At 52.6% G+C, this 19197-nt stretch overlaps 3 protein-coding genes across 37 annotated transcripts in view; 1 reads left to right on the top strand and 2 right to left on the bottom strand.

Moving 5' to 3' along the window:
• Window positions 1–1936: 1936 nt before the first annotated feature.
• Zfp219 (zinc finger protein 219) lies at window positions 1937–16143 on the top strand. Of its 23 annotated transcripts, none has more exons than XM_087585598.1 (7): window positions 2582–2894; window positions 3766–3917; window positions 7547–7651; window positions 12594–12682; window positions 12990–14424; window positions 14711–14842; window positions 15078–16143. In XM_087585598.1, the coding sequence occupies exons 4-7, from the start codon at window positions 12677–12679 to the stop codon at window positions 15683–15685; spliced, it is 2181 nt and encodes a 726-aa protein (XP_087441724.1). In that variant the 5' UTR covers window positions 2582–2894; window positions 3766–3917; window positions 7547–7651; window positions 12594–12676; the 3' UTR covers window positions 15686–16143. The 23 variants fall into 23 exon arrangements, with proteins under 23 accessions (XP_087441721.1, XP_087441734.1, XP_087441724.1 ...); XM_087585594.1 differs by having other exon boundaries at window positions 7504–7651; XM_087585590.1 differs by having other exon boundaries at window positions 7330–7651.
• On the bottom strand, window positions 2853–5721 carry Tmem253 (transmembrane protein 253). 4 transcript variants are annotated; one of them, NM_001447086.1, is made up of 7 exons: window positions 5593–5706; window positions 5340–5474; window positions 4745–4855; window positions 4597–4653; window positions 3983–4093; window positions 3757–3903; window positions 2853–3431 (listed from the first exon to the last, which is right to left on the bottom strand). In NM_001447086.1, exons 2-7 carry the CDS (start codon window positions 5445–5447, stop codon window positions 3351–3353), a joined length of 615 nt encoding a protein of 204 aa, NP_001434015.1. In that variant the 5' UTR covers window positions 5448–5474; window positions 5593–5706; the 3' UTR covers window positions 2853–3350. The 4 variants fall into 4 exon arrangements, with proteins under 4 accessions (NP_001434015.1, XP_087442715.1, XP_087442716.1 ...); XM_087586589.1 differs by having other exon boundaries at window positions 2860–3431; window positions 3977–4093; window positions 5593–5721; XM_087586590.1 differs by having other exon boundaries at window positions 2860–3431; window positions 3977–4093; window positions 5274–5474; window positions 5593–5716.
• The window catches only part of Arhgef40 (Rho guanine nucleotide exchange factor 40), a 23747-nt gene continuing 20013 nt past the window's right edge, over window positions 15464–19197 (bottom strand). For 4 of the 10 annotated variants that reach the window (XR_015638079.1, XM_087586093.1, XM_087586097.1 and 1 more), the window contains 5 exons: window positions 18462–18566; window positions 18121–18264; window positions 17501–17631; window positions 17188–17234; window positions 16608–17062 (listed from right to left, as the gene is read on the bottom strand). Coding sequence is in view for 8 of the 10 variants with exons in the window: in XM_087586093.1 (XP_087442219.1) it covers window positions 17193–17234; window positions 17501–17631; window positions 18121–18264; window positions 18462–18566 (422 nt within the window). In the remaining 2 variants the exon portion in view is untranslated. Of the gene's footprint in view, window positions 17063–17187; window positions 17235–17500; window positions 17644–18120; window positions 18265–18461; window positions 18567–19197 lie in introns of all 10 variants that reach the window. The other 6 variants (XR_015638078.1, XM_087586095.1, XM_087586091.1 and 3 more) reach the window with 4 other exon arrangements.

Genomic DNA, 19197 nt, shown 5'->3' with positions numbered 1-19197 from the left:
CATCAAAACTCTCTTCCGGTATTGCAAAATATCCCTAGCAGGCAAAATGACCCTTTCCTGGAAAGCAGTGTCTAGAGGGGTAACTTCATGTTTAGTCCCTCCAACACATTTCTTTTCACAAGAACTACATAGACCATACTCTATACCCAAAACCCTTCTAGTTGCTTTTTTGTTTTCTTTTCTTTTTTTAAGATTTATTTATTTTATGCATATGAGTACACTATAGCTGTCTTCAGACACACCAGAAGAGGGCATCAGATCCCATTACAGATGGCTGTGAGCCATCATGTGGTTGCTGGGAGTTGAACTCACAACCTTTGGAAGAGCAGTCAGTGCTCTTACCACTGAGCCATCTCTCCAGCCCCTGATTTTTGGTTTTCAAAACAGAGTTTTCCTGTGTAGCCCCAGTCCTAGAACTAGCTCTGTAGACCAGGCTGGCCTTGAACTCCTAGTAATCCTCCTGCCTCTGCCTCCCAAGAGCTGGGATTCAACCCAAAGTTTTGGCATATATTTGCATAATGCAGAATCTGACACTTCAGTCTACCAAACTATTGGCTGAATCTGACCCTTGAATTAAAACAAAATTCATTATTGATACTTTTAAAATCAGAGTGTTCTAAATTTCTGACTTCTATTCAAAGACGGAAACCATGGCACTACCTTGGCAGTGGTTGGTGGAATTGAGGACAGACACCCATTTACCCCAGTGTGTATTGCTGAGTTCCCAGCAGTCCTGTTACCACTTAGCAGACTTACTTCACTCACTTACACCATTATCTGCCTTCTTAGACAATTTATTTTCAACCTCTCAAGCGCCTCATAATTTTAAGAGTACTTTTTCGTGTCTCTATTTTAGCCTTACGGTTCAGTAAGGAAATCAGGAGAAATCGGGTTTAATGGCTATGTGAAGCAAGTGTAGTTCAAAGTTTATGTGCTCAAGCAACAGAACCAGAATCTAGGTTTCCTGACACTGGGTGTGGTTTTTCTCCCATTAAGAATTTCACAGGGAAGTTCACTAACTAAACAAGTAGAAATGGGTGATGTTCGCGAATAGACGAATTCCAACTACGGAGCAATTCAAGATTCACCACAAATTCCTAACCTTTCCCTTAAACCATTGCTGCTTCCCCCCATCTCCCCTGCCCCCATATTATCTTTCCCATGAAACTAAGTGCGGCTTGTTATGACTTAATTTAACCACTGATTTGTGACGGAAGTTAACATGTATCCATTTGGGGAAGTGCACCGCAGAATTTATAACAATTCTTCATGCTTAGTTCACGATGTTGCGCGGGAGGCAAACTTCATGGTGACACAAGGTAAGGCTTGGTCAAGCACGGTGGGTGTCACATGCCTTTAACTCCAGTACTCACTCACAAACACATGGATCATGGGCCTGACCAACATGGCGAGTTCCAGGCAGGCAAAGGTACATTGTAAGGTCCCGTCTTTTAGAAAACAAAGAAAGAAAAAAAAATCGAACCTCAGCATCTTGGGGATCTTATTTACAACGAACAAAGCCCCTTGCTGGTTATTCTGGACACAAAGTAATGAGAAATAAAACCAGAGGTTTTGGCCCTGAGTGTTCAGCATTGTTAAGAGACTCATTTATACGGTCGTTGCGTTTCTCTTAAGATGCAGAATGCAATATCCAGGTTTCTGATTACAGCGGTAAAAGCTGGAAGACAGCTAATTGCTGGTTTCCCCCTATAGTTTCTTTGGCCACTAGGTCCTGACTTTGAAGAAAAATATTCTCTTCTCAGAGCCCTTCACACATGAGCCCTTCACTATTCGTGCAGTTTGATTGGGGGAGAGAAGAAATGGAGGAGGCCCAGATTGCGTTCTCTCCATTCCAGAGCCTGATCCCAGAACTGTCTCCACCCACTAATACTCACACGTAACTTTGTCATAGGGCGACTATTACCACTCCCAAGGTGTCACAAACAGAAAGGATCTGCAGCTGGCGCCACTGCAATGTCAAGGCAAGCCAGCCAGGCTGCGCTCTAGCTTCACTGGTACCTGGGCTTGCCTGAGCCCGGAGAAGCAGCATTCTCTAGGGAAAAGAAGCCTTCTCAAGTGGGAACAAAAATGATGTGAGGCGAACACCCATCCCGGGCACTATGTGAATTTGGGGTGAGTTCTCTTAGGCCTAGTCAATCTCTACTTTTCAGCAGCCACTAAGCTGCCCCCTGGTGCTATTGGGATCCACCGTTTTCCTGGGCTTTTCCCCCAAACCACCGGAGTCTATCATCTTTGTACACTTGCAGAGGTCATAAGTGGTGTGGGCACAGTACAAAAAGAGCTTCAGCGACCATTACCGCTGCAGGGATCAAAGGCCCGCCGAGGGCGGCCGAAAGGCTGAGCCTGCGCAGTCCTGCTCCCGCCTTGGGAAGGGTGGCGGCCACGCGGGCTGGGTCCACCAGCGTGCTCACTAGAGGCGGGAAAGTCTTAGGTCGGTACCCCCGCCTGCCCAGCCAGCCTGTCCTCTCCAGCGCCCGGCCCAGGGGGGAGGGGGCGAGGAGGGCCGGCGCCTCTGACTCATCATCTCCAACCCCCTTCTCGCGCGCGCTCCAAGTCTCAGGACTCTGAACCTGGGCACTCGCGCGAGGGGCGCGGCGGCAGCACCTGGGGAAGCGCGGCTTGGCCAGGCGCCGACCCCCAGCCTTTGCCAGTACCCGAAGCTGCAGGCAAGAGGGCTAGAGACCCGCAGCCGGTGGCGGTGGCCTGGCCGCGGTGGCGGCGCCTCTGTGCGCGACCGCCCTCTCCGTGCCTCCCCGCACGCGGGGCCAGTGGTCGCGTCCGGGGAAACTCGGCTAGGCCCTGCTCCCAGCGCCTGGCGTCACTCAGCAGATGCACAGCGCCCCCACCGCCGAGGGAAGGCTCTTTATTTTGCAGTAGGTCACGGGGTAGCGGGGCATCCTGGGATTTGTAGTCTGGTAAATTAGGCAGGACCCGGATCCAAGGGAGACCTGGAGCACAACCGACGCGGATTCTGGGTTGGCTGGTGCAGCAGCCGGGCTTGGAGTGGATGGGATTGTGAAAGGTGAACAGTGAGATGAGGCAGACGTGAAGCTGGATGGAGAGGCAGGGAGGAAGAAGGCGAAGAATGCAAGGAAAGAAGCTGCTTGACAAGGAGTGAGGTGAGGGAGGTCTCTAGTCCAGAGATTATCTTCCTCTAATGGAGAAGAGAAGAGAAATGGGCCTGGTTTGAGGGGAAACTGAGAACACTCCTTTGGGCTTCATGCACATCTTGGGGGAGTCCAGTTATAGTCCAAGAGAGGTGCACGATGCAGAAGTGCCTGGAGATACTCCCCTTGGCGTAGGAGGACAGTGGCACCTGTCTTTCCCACTCACTCCTCCGTTCTATTTCCTGTGCTAGCCACCACGGGATCATTCTCCAAACCAGAAACCTCCTCCACCTCAGAGAGACCCTGAAAACAGATGTGAGCAAATTTTAGGGTCAGCAAAGGAGAAACCCCGGGTAGAAGCAAGTCCCTTCCAGTTTTTCCAGTCTTTGCAATGATACATTATGGCAGCTTCCTAATGTTTATGCACGATGTAGCTCCAGTCATTAAATACCCAATTCCTTCACAAACCTCATTAGGGAACTAACGTCCAACGCCAGAAAGCCAATCAGTTTCAACCCTTCATTTCCTTACTGCTCCACTCTTGGCCCGTAAATGCACAGACTAGGGCAGCGGGATGAAAAGTTAGCTGGAAGCTAGCCGCTTCATGCTTTTCTCCCTGCACCCCTACCTCCTGTAGCTCCTGGTACTGCAGCCTTGACTTCTTGAAGGATCCAGGCTTCCTCTGGCTCAGCAAGAATAGAGCGTATGTTGAGAACAGCACTCCCCCTAGGGTGAAGGCCTCGGCGCTGAGCTCTAGCACCAGCAACCCTGTCGACTGCAGGTAGCAGGGTGAGGATGCTTTTCTGGGTTCAGCCCCTATTTTCTTCTGCCCTTTCTCCTTCATTTACCTGTACCTGGGAGGAGTCAGCAGAGGCAGTCCCCAAGGCTGTCTTGATCACCTCCATCACCACCGCAATGAAGCCCAAGATCAGGTTCAAGGTGTTGGATATCATCATGGCCCGCACCTACCAGTGAGCCAGCTCAGCCCTGACCGGCTTGGGAGACCCATTGCAAACTCAAACTCCACCTACACCCTAGCTGAAAACAGAACTCAGACACAGGACTCATGTAGACCTGTAGTCCCTGACACTTGGGAGGCCCAGGCCAGAGGATCAAAAGTTCAAGGCCTGATTGGGCTATAGGATATGTTCAAGACCATCCTGAGTAACTTATGGGGGTGGGGGCTGAAGCTTTAGCCCAGGGCTAGTGTTTGCCTATTGTGCATGTGTTTCTGGGTTCAGTCCCCAGCACCATGCACACACAAAATGAACAAACAACTAACAGATTTCTGCTCCTCTTTTCCTACCTTCAAGCAGGTTCATAAGCTTTCTAACATTCTCACTTTCTTGCTTCAGTCAGGGACAGACAGCTGAGAGGTAAAATCACTTTTGGGATTGAGGGGCATGAGTGTGTGTGTATGTGTGTGTTTGGGAGAATGGGAGGACAGGCCTGAATTATAGTCTCTCACCTTCCAGATGCAAGGTGCTCTTCGAAATTCAAGGGTAACGATGCCAGTGAGGAGACCCTAAATGGTTAGGAGGACTTGCTGAACCCTAGTTTTGTTAGAGAGGGGTCCCCAGGCCCTTCCTTTCACCCTCCCTTATGGTGGGTCTTACCGAGGCTCCAGGCCAAAGTGGCAGCACTGTGGCCAGGTGACAGGCAGAGTTCAAGCAGGAAACCGAGAGAGTAAAGGGGACCACAGCTATTGCCAGCCATAGTTGGCTCACCTGGAGGCCAGAGCAGGGCAATTAGAGGGGACTATCGGAGACTTTCATCATTTAGATATCATTAATGGGGATAAATGCACGGTAGAGGAAAGTACCCATGCTGGGGCAGTTTAAAAAGTGAAATTCAAAAACTAGATGCCGCTTTTTTTTTTCTTTCTGTCTCATTTTTTTTTTTCTTTTTTTCCGGGGCTGGGGACCGAACCCAGGGCCTTGCGCTCGCTAGACAAGCGCTCTACCACTGAGCTAAATCCCCAACCCCTTTCTGTCTCATTTTTATAGTTCACTTACCTTCATGTTTTCCCCAAAGGTAAAGAGGCAGGCTACTTGGAAATGAAGGGGTTTGCTTTGTTAATTTGTACATTTCTCCTGGCCTCCCCCCAATCCCCATCACAGTTTCTGGTACATGGTATGTGCTCACTGAACATGGGTGGAGTTGAACTGTGTCCAGTCAGCTAAAACTTGAAGTGGGGCAACCCGGCCTCACCGCCAGCACCAGTAGATGTCCACTGTGCCTGCGTTTTGCCCAGTGTTGTAGTTTTTCCAGGCGAAGGCTGGGCTCCTCCTGCCTTGGCTGATCAACATTTTGATCCATCGCTCACTTGGCTGTAACAGGTATTTCCTGGATTGGAAAAGCTCATTGTGGGACTTTTCAGGAAAGGGAGACACACAACATCTCTTTCATTGACCCCTCTGCCCACTCCTAATTCAGGGTTGAGGCACAGAAACCTTACACCTACCTACTCTGAAGCGGTCGCTGCAATGGGTTGGAACTCAGCGGGCTCACAGTATTCCTTAGGGGGCCGGTAGCTCAGAGCAGACAGTCCTTTCCTGGCATACTCTGTCAGAGAGCTGAGGTGTGGTGGGGCAAAGGTCACCATGAGGGCCTAAAGATCCAGGGAGTTGCTTTACGTAGACATGAGCCTCGGCTCACTCCACTGGCCACTCAGCTTGCCTCAGTATTTCCACTTTCTATTACCCTATTCTACCCTTCATCAGGGTTCTCTTACTTCATCGATATGGACAAAATCATCCTAGACCTCTATCTCCCCTTCTTTCCATTCAGTCTTTGTTCTTTGGCTTCCTCCTCAAATTACTCACTCTGTCCTAGTGAGATTCTGTGTTGCTGTCTGGATTGCTCCACTGGGAACCCTGCTCCCAGGCCAGTTTTCATCCCCCCTCCCCTGGCTTTTCTGGGCAGTTTCTTCCCCTCACCTCTTTTTCTAAGGGTGACCCTAGGGATCCATCCCAGGGCTCTGTGAATGCTAGGCAAGCACCCACCACTGAGCTAAATCACCAGGCTTTTCTTTCTTGAAGGATTCCCCTCCCACCCCCCGAACTGGACTTTGACTAGCTGATTACATGGAAGGAAGGTCTTGTATACTGGGGATTGTTTCTGACCCAGTGAAGACCAATACCTAGGTGCTAGTGTTAAAAGGATACTATACCAACAATATTTTTGAGATAAAAAAGGTCCCCATAAGCCTGGTCTAGAATCTTGGTTCTGTCACCTTTTCAGATCTATGACCCTGGCTACATTATTTTACCTAATTGAACTCCATTTCATTCCCTGATAAACAGAACTAACAACAATATGTATGCCCCGGAAGGGAGGTTGACTCCAGGGTGAGTAAGGTGCTGAGGTCATACAGATGTGCTGCCCCATATTACCACAGGGCTTACTCAGAAGTGAAGGTGAGAACATTTATTTCCACATTTAAGAAAGAGCCAGCTGGCCTGAATGTGTACTTTACAGAGCAAATATAAGAAAGGGCCTGAGGTCTCGAGATGATACTACCTGTGCCCGCGTCCCTGATCTATCTGGCTGACCCCAGTCAGTTACTTAATCTGTTTCCTTATCTGTAAAGGGAAATTAACAATACCGATTTCAAGGGTTGCCTTGAGCATGAAGGGAGAACCCAACGAATTAGCTTAGCCCAGTACACACCACATAAAGAGGTGGCCATTATTATTTATAACCACCGTAAATAAAAGAAACGGAGCCAGAAGATCCTTGGGAGTTGAGGCGCAGGAGGAAGAGAGAAGCTTTCCTCATGAGCCACTTCTGCCCTACTCACTGCTGAGCCAACATCACTGGAGCACTGTATCCATGCTGATTTCCTGGGCACCGGGAATCGAAGTTTAAAGGGAACCAGACAAATTGTTTGTGCCTGCTTCCTCTCAATCACCACGAGAGTTGACTTTATTTTAATGGCAAGGTTGAGATATAGGCCTTGTGATGAGGACCCCTGAATTTGCAGGTCAGTGGAAGGAGAGACGTTGATCCTCCTTTTTCTGTAAATGGAGCTTATATTAGAGGATTACTGGAAAGATCTCATGCTGCTAAATACGTGAACAATCATCGGGTAAATATTGACTAAATCTGAGTATGCCACTTAGGAGTGTGCAACTACTGTTTGGGCTATAATCGTGTCGAGAGAAAGTAACAGATCCCCCTCCTCTCTGCATACCCCCAGTGTTGAGCACAGCGCCGGGTGCTTGGTAAGCACTCAGTAAATATTGTTGCATTGAAGAGCCATTAAAGTATCTTAAAGAACGGAAAATAAGAATTCGTGAAGCAGGAGCAAGAAGTGTTTATCAAGAACGGCAAAGGCGGAAGAGTAACTTTAATAATGTTTCTTGTACGGCAGACATTAACTATCTCTATAATCGCCCCTCCTCCTCTCCCAAAAGAGAGACAAATTGTAAGGGAGAGGCTTTGAGATAAAACCCCAGGAAGAACTTCCCGAGCCTGTGCATGTTGGGGCAGAAGCAGCGGCAGAGCCAACTCCTTCCCTGGTATGTCCGGGTCTAGGGTGGGAGGGGCAGCCTGCTTGGAGGCTGGGGGAAGGACAAGATGACCTTTCACAATCTCCTCCAGTCCCCTCGAGGAACGGTCTGCGCGCCCCACCCCCGCCCCCTCCTCCTCGCGCGACGCCCCCGGCCCCCCAAGGCCCGCACCCCCTGGCGGCCACCTCTTGCCGCTCCGGGGGTCCCCCGGCCCCGGAGCCCGAGCGCGTTGCCCGCCGCGCCGCCCCCCGCATGCTAATGGCCGGGCCGCCTCCCGCCGCACACAATGCGGGCCGGGCCGGGGGCGGAGGGCCGGGGAGGGGCGGGGGCCGGGCCGGGGGCGGGGGGGCCGGGGCCCGGCGCATCTCCCCCGGCCCCACGTAACGCTGACGCCCGCGCCGCCGGCCCGCCGCCGCCGCCGCCCGCGCCGCCGCCCGCCGGGGCTCGTGAGTAGCCGCTCCCCCCGCGCCCCCCCGCCGCCGCCCTCCCCGCCCCTCCCGGAGGGGGCGCGCGCGGAGCAGGTGCAGGGGGCGGGGGCGGGGGAGGGGCGCCGCGCGGCCCCGGCAAACTTCGCCCGCCGCTTCGGGGGGCGGGGTGGGGGCGGCGGGGCGGGCGTGAGAGTTGGGGGGGTTCGGGGGAGGGGGCCAGGTGGGGGAGCCGGGAACCCCGCACGGAGGGGAGGGCCGCGGCGCGGGGCGGGGGCGCGCGGCTTTGTAGGGGCCGTGAGGCCGGGCGCCGCGGCCTGGGGTGCAGGGGGCCTGGGGGTGCGCGGTGGGAAAGCTGAGAACACAGTGGAGGTGCGCCCCCAGCCCAGGTGCAGCGGGGTGGGGTTGGGGGAAGGAGCTAACTCTCGGGGACCAGGCAGGGCAGGGGGGGAGGGGAGAGGATGGGGGTGCTTCTCTCTGTGTCCCAAACAAAGTGTCACAAAGAGCTCGGCCCGCGGCAGCCGCGGAGGCGGCTGTAACTCTGCTTTTGTTCTCCTGGCCCGGGGTAGCTGAGCTCTGGCCTCCCTATCTCCCAACCCTGCCCCCATTATCCTCCTGGATTATTTTCCACGGGTTGAGTGTGAGGTGTGCTGGTGGAGTCCCTCGTGTGAGATCACAGGGCCTGCTCTGCTTGCCTACCGGTTTTTAAGAGGGGTGTTTTCCCAGAAGGTCTCCCACCCACCTCCCAGCCTGAGAACTGAGGCTCATGCAGGCACTAACACTGACTTTTTTTTTAGGGCCAGCTCTAGTCCTCTTTACCCCCCAATCGCAGGCTCCTCAGAACTTTCAGAATGGGGTCAAGTTAGGACATGCTAGAACATGGGTCTAGGATAAGAGTGTGTGTGTGTGTGTGTGTGTGTGTGTGTGTGTGTGTGTGTGTGTGTGTGTGCGCGCGCGCGCGCACGCGTGGTCGTCCCTCCCTCTCACCTCTTCAGTTATTTGGGGGCCAATGATGACTGAAATTTCATGTTGGGCCCCCACCTCCACCCCCCAGTCCTTTCCCAAGAACTCATTCTAAAGGTGTCCAGGTTCAGTGTAGTGTGGATCTGAAACAGCTCTCAGAACGGCGAGGTTCAGAGAGGCATAGAGAGACCTTACAAGTGAGTTGTTCTCATATATGTGTTCTCCAGGGGGTCTTGACTCTGGACTGTCTAATTTCCATTTACTTTCATCTAGCGCTGTGGTTCATATTTCTTAGCTGATTTAGGAGAGGGGAGATTGCCAAGGAGAGGGGGGGAAAATCATGTGTTGGGGATGACCAGAGACAGAGGCCTAATTACTGCTAGGCCCCAGAGACCCTGATCTTTTGCTACTGAATACTTGACCTTAAAAAAAAAATCACAAGATTTGGGGTGGGGAGGGGCAGTGTTCTTGGTCCTTTATTTAGTGAATTCTTCTGTGAGTCTTTTCACCATCCGTTCATTCATCCTTGGTAATATTTGGTGGTCCACACTTCTGCAACGGCATTCCTAGTATGCAAAAGTAATTGGCCTGTTGCTTTGGAAATATTTCTAATTTGTAACGCTGGTCCTGTATCCCTGCAAAATACAAACAGGAACAAGATAACCCCTGATTCCCACTGCGTGTGGAAAGTAGGTCAGTGCCACTTTCTGGCCAAGGCTCCGGGGCGGTGTTTAAGCCTTGAGTATAGAAAAATGTGAGGAGCGTCCACAGACAATACATGTCTGACTTAGGTTCCAAACCAGGTCACAGACTCCATCTCTGTCGGTACTTTCTCTTATTCAGAACGATTTATGAGCTCTGGTGCCTGAGACCTGGTTTGATGTAGGGATGACGGAAGCCATCTTGACTGGGCCTAAGAGGTCTCGGTGGATTTTACTGATTTTAGGCCACCTTCTGGGGAATTTCCCCTGAGGAGAAATTCGTCTTCAATTTGTGCCTTCTTCTGTGTCTGTGCTTTCCGTCCTGGAAACTGCTACATGCAGAAGTGTGGGGGTTCTTGTTTGGGTGAGGAAGCCTGGCCTTTTTCTCCTCTCTTTGCCTCAGATATTAGGCCATTCTCCTATGACATGCTTTGCTTAGTGTACAGGCAGTTTTAGAGGCCCTAGAATCTTCTCAGAATCAGAATATGTGCCCATAGGTTAGTCAGCTATGACCATGCAGTATTCACACACACACCCCTCCCAGCCATCTGCTTCCTCTGAATATACCAGATTGGCTGTACACCAGGATGTTCCGGGAATCCCCAGGAAAGCAACAGAATGTGATGGACTCAAATACGATGCCTCAGTAACCCATTCCAGGATGTACAAACTGTAACTGTTATGACATTCTGTATAGCTAATTAAATTTTTTCTAGGTGTGTGCATTTTCTATTTTCAATAAAAGGCCACAATAATTCCTCTGGTGGATATCCCTCCACTCCTCCTGACATGGTTTCATTCATATATATATATATATATATATATATATATATATATATATGAATGAATACACACACACACACACACACACACACACACACACACACACACACACACACAGTGTAATCCACTAATTTCTGTCCTCTTTGGTGCTAAAATGGCCTACGTGGCCTCTCTAGCACTTCCTAGCTCTATCTGTGGTACTAAGGTAGCCAGAGGGCCATCTCTAGTAGCCCACTGCACTCTCCATGGTACTGAAGGAATGGCCATTTGTTTTAGCATCTTGGGGGCCAGAAGAGACCCGTGACTTAAAAGCACACAACTTTCATGTTGGCAGAAACTGTAAGTGTAAATTCAGTATAACTCATTTCACAGACGGATTACTGAAGGCCTAGGCTTGCAATCCCAGCACTCCTTAGTTCTTCTATTCGAACTCACCTTTATGCAGTTGTCAGTGAGCCTGCCCAGGCTGTTGGGCCCAGTAACAGTCTTACTTGGAAGACCCGCAAGCTAGGAAAGGGTGCCTGAGTTTGGACCCATAAAAACACACACATTATGTGGCAGTGGTTTTCTACTGATGTTTGAACAGGACATCTTGCTAATTTATACTTAAAAGTCTGATTCTGCATGTGACAGGTGTTTGTTTACCCCTGCATAAAGTCTTGCTACATCCACTAAATATTGAAAATTAAAGAAGCTTTGGATCCCCAGTCTTTTCTTTGCTGATAAGCAGGGCTAACTCCTGGCCCAGTTCTCTTCAGTTAAAAATTTGTAAGTAAAGTAAAGCTTGAGTCCTCTTTGTTTTTCTTAGTAACCCATTTCAGTTTCATAAATCTCATTGTAAGGAAGTTCTTTATCGAGTATTATGTCTGAGGTTTAAAAAAAAGAAGCTAGGCCCAAGTTCATCTAGCCTGAACAAGATACAGTTCAATATGGAAGAAGGAAGGTAGATAGGATGACTTCTGGTCATCCATCCACTGAAGCCTGAATTCCATGACCTTGCCAGCAGTTAAACAGCGGGAAAACCTCCATTACCATCCTCTTCCTCAACTCTCTTCTTCTCAGCCCTGTGCAGCGCTGGTCGGGGACAGGGAATTTTAGATGGAGAATTTTAACCCCTTCCTGCTCAGAGCTTGTGTGGATCCCCTATCTGTGCAGATGGCAAGGCCCCGCCCCCCATCCCTCACTCCAGCCTCTTGAGCTCAGAGCCAGTGTAATCCTCCTCTTGTGTGAGGAAGCCTCTCCCCTGCAGAGAGGAGGAAAGCCAGCTTCGGAACAGCTCTGGACAAAGGGGCTGAGATGCCCCGTCAAACCACAGGCTCCAAGGTTTGAAACGGGGTGAAACCTAAATGGGATTTGCAGTTTTTAACCCCTTCCCTAGGCCGGTAGTGCTCCTTAACTTCCAGGCCTCCCCCAACTCTTCATTCCCTCTGTAGCTGGCTCTCCCTTCATGCCCCTCCCCCTCTGTCTCCAGACTCTGCTGCTGGGAGGTGTTTCTCTCCCATGCATGAATGAGTCTCTGTAATGAATGGAAATGAATGGATCAGGAATCCAGGAAGGGGGAGGGGGAGGAGGAAAGACCAGAAGACTGGGTGCCGGCAGAAGCGAGGAGGAGGAACCTGGAGGGATTCTGGCTGGCTGGCCCTGGGTCTGAGAGGAGCTAGTACCGTTTGGATAACAGGAGTATGGCTAGCTCTCCACATTTGTTTATCCAGGGGCACAGCCCAACGCGAGTGGAAGAGGGGTATACTATGATGCCCTCCCACATTGTGTGTGTGTGTGTGTGTGTGTGCGTGTGCGTGTGCGTGTGTGTGTGTGTGTGTGTGTGTGTGTGTGTTTGTAGTGATGGTGGTTCTGGACTAGGTGTTGAAAACATCATTTGGGGGAGGAAGTCTGGATTCATCATACAAGTTGGCAGATCAAGGGATGCAAGTTTTGATATAGCAAGTAGGAAGCATGTGATACCTCAGGATCACAGTAGAAAGCAGGGATGGGCTTCAAGAATACAGGCTGCTAAGTGGGGTGACTTTACTGCTGAAAGCCAGGGCTCATCGTTCCTCCAATCACTCTGTCTTGTTTTAGCACCTCCGCACCTGTTGCCTTCATTAGCAGCTTTTCTTCCTCCTCCTTCCAATCCTCAGAACCAAAGAATGTGAAGGGGGTCCATGGAGGTGAGTGAAGTTCTTCCTTGACCTGCAAAGTACCTCCAACGGTACACCCTCTCCTGCCTCCTATTTTTTTTAAACTTCCTATTATTGTAACACACGTTATTATTATTAATTTGGCCCCAGTGTCTAACTTCCACTCATCCCACAGTTTCTGGAGGTGAGAGGCACCAGTGTACCTAGGTCCGGCCTCAACCTCCTAACTTACATACACACTCTTCTGTTCTTCGTGCCCTTGATGCCTTTGCGTTTTCTACAAGTCGGTCCTTTCCACCCTTTCCACCCTGTCCTCTACGTGCCTCTTTCCCCACAGGGCTCACGTCCCCGCATCCTGGTCGGCCACCTAGAGCCTTCCCCACCAGCCTTCGACGGCGAGCTGGATCTTCAGCGCTACTCCAACGGACCAGGTGTCAGCGGGACCCCAGGACCCGGCTCTCCTGGGATGGGAGCAGTGGGCTGGTCTGAGACTCGTGCAGGCGAACGGCGCTTCCCCTGTCCTGTGTGCGGAAAGCGCTTCCGATTCAATTCTATCCTGGCATTGCACCTGAGAGCCCATCCGGGCGCCCAAGCCTTCCAGTGCCCACATTGCGGCCACCGCGCAGCTCAGCGGGCCCTGCTACGCTCTCATCTCCGAACGCACCAGCCGGAGCGTCCACGCAGTCCTGCTGCACGGCTGTTGCTGGAGTTGGAGGAACGCGCCCTGCTTCGTGAAGCCCGACTCGGGAGAGCCAGAAGCTCAGGGGGCATGCAGTCCAGCCCTGCCGCAGAGGGCCTGGCGCGCCCTCAGGTTCCTTCCTCATCTGCCTTCCGTTGTCCTTTCTGCAAAGGCAAGTTTCGCACCTCGGCGGAGCGGGAACGCCACCTGCATATCCTGCACAGGCCCTGGAAGTGCAGCTTGTGCAGTTTTGGCTCCAGCCAGGAGGAGGAGTTGCTGCACCACAGTCTGACGGCCCACGGGGCTTCCGAGCGCCCCCTGGCGGCTACTGCTACACCTGAACCCCAGCCTCCACCCCAGCAAGAACCCAGATCTGCCCTTGAGCCTGAGCCTGAGCCTGAACCTAGGCCAGAGCCTGAACGTGAGGCAAACCCTGCCCCAACTCCTGCGCCTCCGGAGGAGCCCCCCGCGCCACCTGAGTTCCGTTGCCAGGTGTGTGGCCAGAGCTTTACACAGTCCTGGTTTCTCAAGGGTCACATGCGCAAGCACAAGGCCTCCTTTGATCATGCGTGCCCCGTATGTGGTCGCTGCTTCAAGGAGCCCTGGTTCCTTAAGAACCACATGAAGGTGCACACCAGCAAGCTGGGTCCTTTGCGTGCTCCAGGCCCCGGCTCTGCGCCTGCCAGGGCCCCTCAGCCTCCTGACCTGAGCCTTCTGGCTTATGAGCCACTGGGTCCTGCGCTCCTCCTGGCCCCAGCACCCACTCCGGCTGAGCGCCGAGAGCCCCCGAGCCTCTTAGGCTACCTGAGTGTACGAGCTGGGGAAGTACGACCCAATGGTGAGGGTGCTGACCCTGGAGGTGGCCGAAGCTATGGAGGATTCCGCCCACTGCCTTCAGCTCTGCCCAACCGGGCCCGGCGACACCGTACAGAGGAACCAGAGGAGGAAGAAGAAGTGGTGGAAGCGGAAGAGGAGAGCTGGGCCCGAGGCAGGTCACTGGGCTCTCTGACTTCCCTACATCCCAACCCGGGTGAGGGGTCAGGACAGTCTGCACCTGCTGTGGGGGCCCAGGCAAGATCTACGGCCACCCAAGGTATGTACACACTATTTTCTCTGGGGATCGGTGGCATTTGATTCTTGAAACTTTGTCCAACACTCCTTTTCAGAAGACCTGCTTCGATTTCTCCTGAGCTTCTATCCTCCATCCCCGACCCCGCACCTCTCTTTCTCCTACTGGAAACTTTGTGGTTTCCTAAGGGTATTATCTCTTTAACAGATCTGTTTCCCCAAACCTCCTTCCTCTTGGGCCCAAAGGATGGTGGGTATAATGGCCGGGACAAGGCAGGGAGACCCTATAACTTCCTTTTATCGTGTTGCAGAAGAAAACGGGCTGCTGGTTGGAGGGACACGATCTGAAGCGGGCCGTGGGGCCACTGGCAAGGACTGCCCCTTCTGTGGGAAATCTTTCCGCTCGGCGCATCACCTCAAAGTGCATCTTCGCGTGCACACAGGTGAGGCCAGGCATTCTGCATAGGGGAGGGTCTAGGGGGAAGAGAGGTAAGAGCAACCAGAAGGCTGGAGGCCATGCTGGCCCCCTTTCAGGTTGGAAAGATCATCTAAATCACCTCGTGGGGAGTCAGCATTTACTCCTGGTCCTTGGGATGAAGTTTGTAAATTGAGCAAAATACCAGTGTAGGTGTGCGAGTGACAGTGACCCCATGACCTACTCTAACCCACTCTTCACAGGAGAGCGTCCCTACAAGTGTCCACACTGCGACTATGCAGGTACCCAGTCGGGCTCGCTCAAGTATCACCTTCAGCGTCACCACCGTGAGCAGAGGAGCAGTGCGGGTCCTGGGCCTCCCCCAGAGCCCCCGCCACCTTCCCAGCGGGGCTCACTGCAGCCGCAGTCAGGAGCCAAGCCCACTCAGGCCTCTGCTACCTGGGTAGAGGGCACTGCAAGTACCCGGCCTACTTCGAGCAGCACCGGACCAGGGTCCCGCAGGAAGCCTGCCAGCCCTGGGAGGACCCTGCGCAACGGGCGAGGTGGTGAGGCCGAACCCCTGGACCTGTCCCTACGGGCAGGCCCGGGAGGTGAGGCCGGGTCAGGGGGTGCCCTTCACCGCTGCCTCTTCTGCCCCTTTGCCACTGGAGCTCCTGAGCTCATGGCCTTGCATCTGCAAGTACACCACAGCCGTCGTGCACGGGGCCGCCGGCAGCCCCGTGCTGACACATCTCCACCCTATGTCCGGGCACCGTCAGGGGAGACCCCTCCCAGTCCTCCACTAGAAGAGGAGGGCAGCCCAGGGCTGTCTAGATCCGGAGAGGCAGGTCTTGGGGGTCAAGAACGGTAGGGAGCCCTCTTAGGAGTGATTAGTGTAGTAAGCTTACCCCGCGGGAGCGGGGAGTGCTAGAGGTAGTTGGGTAGAGCAGCCAGCAGGGAGCAGTGTGGGACCCGTATCCCAGCCCAAGGTGGACCAAGAGGTAAAGTGGGCAGTGGGTGAAGGAGAGTGGGCAAGCAATACCCACCCAGCCCAGAGGAGTCACAGTGCCTTAGACGTGGCAGAGGTGAGGGTCAAAGAACGGGGTCCTAGGGCTGGTAGAGGATGTGCTGCTGTTAAGGAGCCACTCTGCCAGTTTCTGCTGGTCCATAGGCATGAGAGTTTATTTTTGTATAAGGGGTGGGGGTGGGGGGCACTGTACCCTTCTAGCCCTGTCAGGGGCCCTGTAGACGTTGCTATTTTTGGTACGATTCCTGTCACCCCTGTTGAAGAGTCATGTCCCCAATAAACAGGTGTCTTGAGGCACAAGGCCCTGCGTGTCTGCGTGTCTGCCTGTGTTTCACTGTTCCTGGGCAATGAGTTTGATACAGATGCAAAGCTTTGCTTTCCGCCCAGACTTCGGATTCAGTGACCCTGGATGTGGCCCCAAGAATTAGCATTGGTAATAAATAGCCTTGGGTTCTCTTGCACTGCGGCCTGCGGACATCACTAGATAACTACTGCACTGTGCTGGGCCCATCTGACCGTCTCAGCCTCAAGGAGTGGGTGCAAAATGGAGGAGGAACTTCAGAGTTCGTTGAGCTTCCTAGAGCCTGTGAGGGGGAGGCATTCTCCCACACTCACAGACTGTCAGTGTTGGGCCAGCAAGGGGAGGGACAGCTACTTTCTGGCCTTGGTTTTATCTTCTGAATCCTACTTAGTGGTTATAGAGAAGTACTGAAGTCAGTTCAAACACCTTAATCCAGAGGCCTGCGCTGGCTCCTGGGAGTCAAAGTGAGAGTAAATACATTTAATGTAAATAGTATAATAACAGTAATTACATATAAAGTCTGCAATGCCCACCCCATCTCCTTCAGTGGCTTAGAACACTTCATTTCCCGTGATACCCCAGAATGGAATTCCATTCAGCCTGGCCGAGATGAGTCTTCTGGGAAGAATAGTGGGTTGTCATCAGAGCAGTGTCCCAGGGGTGTGCAGTTGCATAGCAAGAGGGACATTTCCCTGTCCCCAGTGCATAAAGGCAAGCAAACAGGGTCACTCTGGTTCCTGCAGCAAAAGGCACCAAGCAGGGGAGAGCTAGACAGTGGTGGCAGGGGAAGCTCTGGTCCCCGCCCTCCTCTCTGTCCAGGAAACAGAGGGAGGGAACCTGTGAGCTTAGGTCCTCCATTTTGTCCCAGTGGCATCCCAGCCAAGAATGTGCTGAGAAGGGGCTGCAAAGCTGGATCTTCTCTGGAAGCCAGGAGAGAAGAGGGTAGATGGGTTGGGAGAGGCAAGAAGCTGACTTCCAAGCACCCGAGGTCAGGAAGGAAGGTCCTTAGAATAAGGAATGTGGGAAAAATGGGGTGTTGACTCACCTAGTTCACAGAGGCGTGGTGGGGTCACTCAGGGCTCGGGAATGACTCTGAGGACACAGAAATTGCAGTGTTTAGATATGGTCTCTATTGAGAGTGTCTCTCCCTGCTCCTCAAGATTCTTTTTTGACCTCTGACCTTGATGCCTCTCAGCCAGGCCTAGAGGAGAGGAGAAAGGCAGACTGGATAGCAAATCCAATCTGAGCATCCGCTGAGAGTTTAATATTTGCTTCCTCTACTCCCCAATTTGTCAAATGGTTAGAAAAGCCCATCGAGACAGAGACCACCTGCTCCCAGTCTTACTGCAGGGACTCACCTGCCTGGATAGCCCTAAGATCCCGCCACTGCTCAGAGCAGGAGTACTGCTCCCAGGGTTGGGGGACTGCAGGCTGGGACTGTTTCTTGGTCCTGGGGACACATCTCCAGAAGAGTCAAGTGTTTCTGAGGCTGGAGGGGAAGCTAGGGTGAGAATAGGTATGAAACCCTTCCATATTACCTTAACCAAGCTCCTCTGGCGAGGAAGAAAAAGCTCCATAGCAACAGGAAGCTGTGAGTCACCATAGCAACCCAGTTGCAAGAGAACCCCCCTACCAAGAGGCAGGAAATTGTCAGCAGCATCATTAGAGCAACCAGGGAAGAAGCGACAGGAAACTAAGAATTGCCGTGGTGAACCAGGAGGGTACAACAGGAAGCTGAGGCAGTTTCCATAGAAACTCAAGGAGAGCTAGAGAGAAAAGTACAGAAGTGCTTCTTAGCAAAAGCCTGCTGTAAGCATCTCCCTAGCAACCAGATGGAAGGCTCGTTTAGCAATGGGGAAGCTGTATGTAGTTGTCATGGCAACCGGGCTACTTGGCTAGAAAAAGGAATTGCTCAGCAATAGGCAGCCTGAACACCATGACCCAGCGGTCGGGGGCCACCCCTTGAGAGGTGCCTCACCCAGGGAAATCTGCTTGACGTCCAGATCCCAGGCCTCCTCCTCGACGCGGGCAGGCAGGGAGCAGGCTCCCGGTGAGAGGCCGGGAAGGGACGGGCCAGCATGCTCAAAGGATGACACGGCTACGGAGGCCCGGGTTCGGGCGGCTGCAGAGAGTGGGGAGTTGGGGTGGTGGGGTGCTGGTGTGGAAAAGTCCTCCTGGCTCCGTGGAACAGCTCACAGAGGGCTTCCCAGGGAGTCCCACATTTTGGGAAGAGATGCCCACTTGGCACCCCATTGATTTTGTATCTAGATCTGACTCTCGGAACATCCCCCCCCCCCCCCCCAGCACTCTGGACCTCACCTCTTCCAGTGAGCAGGGCACTCAGTGTCCGTTCCCCAAGGGCTTTAATGTCCAGGAAAGGTTTATTCCCAATGCCCATGGAAACCATCTGCTGCACTCGGAGCTCTAGGGAACAGAGACCCTCTTTGTTACTTTCTCTTGGCCCTCCTGCCTCGGTGTCCGCACAACCCTGTTCACTCTCTGGTCTCTTTCTCAACTCTCACACCTCTCTTCTTTCTTTTGACTGTCAAGGCATGGACTGGGATAGTAAGTAACCTTTCACTTACTTTTTTTTTTTTTTGGAGCTGGGGACCGAACCCAGGGCCTTGCGCTTCCTAGGTAAGTGCTCTACCACTGAGCTAAATCCCCAGCCCCTTCTTACTTACTTACTTCTTACTTCTTTTAGTCATCTGTTCTCTTCTGTATATTTCATGCTGCCCATTTGGCTTCCTCACCACCTGATTTTGTGCGTGCGTGCATGTGCGTGTGTCCCTCTGTGTGTATGCACACGTGTGTGTGTGTGTGTGTGTGTGTGTGTGTGTGTGTGTGGTTAGAGGACTCGCTTCTGGAGGAAATTCCTGTCTTAGCCTCCCATCTCTGTAGGAGTGATGAGATCACGAAGTTCCTGTTACTACATCTGCAGTGCTGCTGACTTTTATGTGGGCCCTGGGGATTTGAACACAGGTCCCCACACACACTTGCATGACAAGTACTTTTACCCAGTGAGCCCTCTTCCTGGCCCCTGACTTTACAGGTA

Source organism: Rattus norvegicus, chromosome 15 (assembly GCF_021556685.1).
Source record: "Rattus norvegicus strain SHRSP/BbbUtx chromosome 15, alternate assembly SHRSP_T2T, whole genome shotgun sequence".
NCBI lineage: Eukaryota > Metazoa > Chordata > Mammalia > Rodentia > Muridae > Rattus > Rattus norvegicus.
Note: the sequence above shows the minus strand (reverse complement) of the source record. Positions and strands in the feature narration are given on the sequence as shown.

Bases quoted from the DNA above. Each gene is read 5' to 3' on its own strand.
- Zfp219 (XM_087585595.1), top strand. The intron at 14,425-14,710 runs GTATGTACACAC...ATCGTGTTGCAG, and splicing joins AAGATCTACGGCCACCCAAG to AAGAAAACGGGCTGCTGGTT. The intron at 14,843-15,077 runs GTGAGGCCAGGC...CACTCTTCACAG, and splicing joins GCATCTTCGCGTGCACACAG to GAGAGCGTCCCTACAAGTGT.
- Tmem253 (XM_087586589.1), bottom strand. From the start codon at position 5,447: ATGGATCAAAATGTTGATCAGCCAAGGCAGGAGGAGCCCAGCCTTCGC. The intron at 4,654-4,744 runs GTAAGACCCACC...CTAACCATTTAG, and splicing joins CACTTTGGCCTGGAGCCTCG to GGTCTCCTCACTGGCATCGT. The intron at 3,904-3,976 runs GTAAATGAAGGA...TGCTACCTGCAG, and splicing joins CTGACTCCTCCCAGGTACAG to TCGACAGGGTTGCTGGTGCT.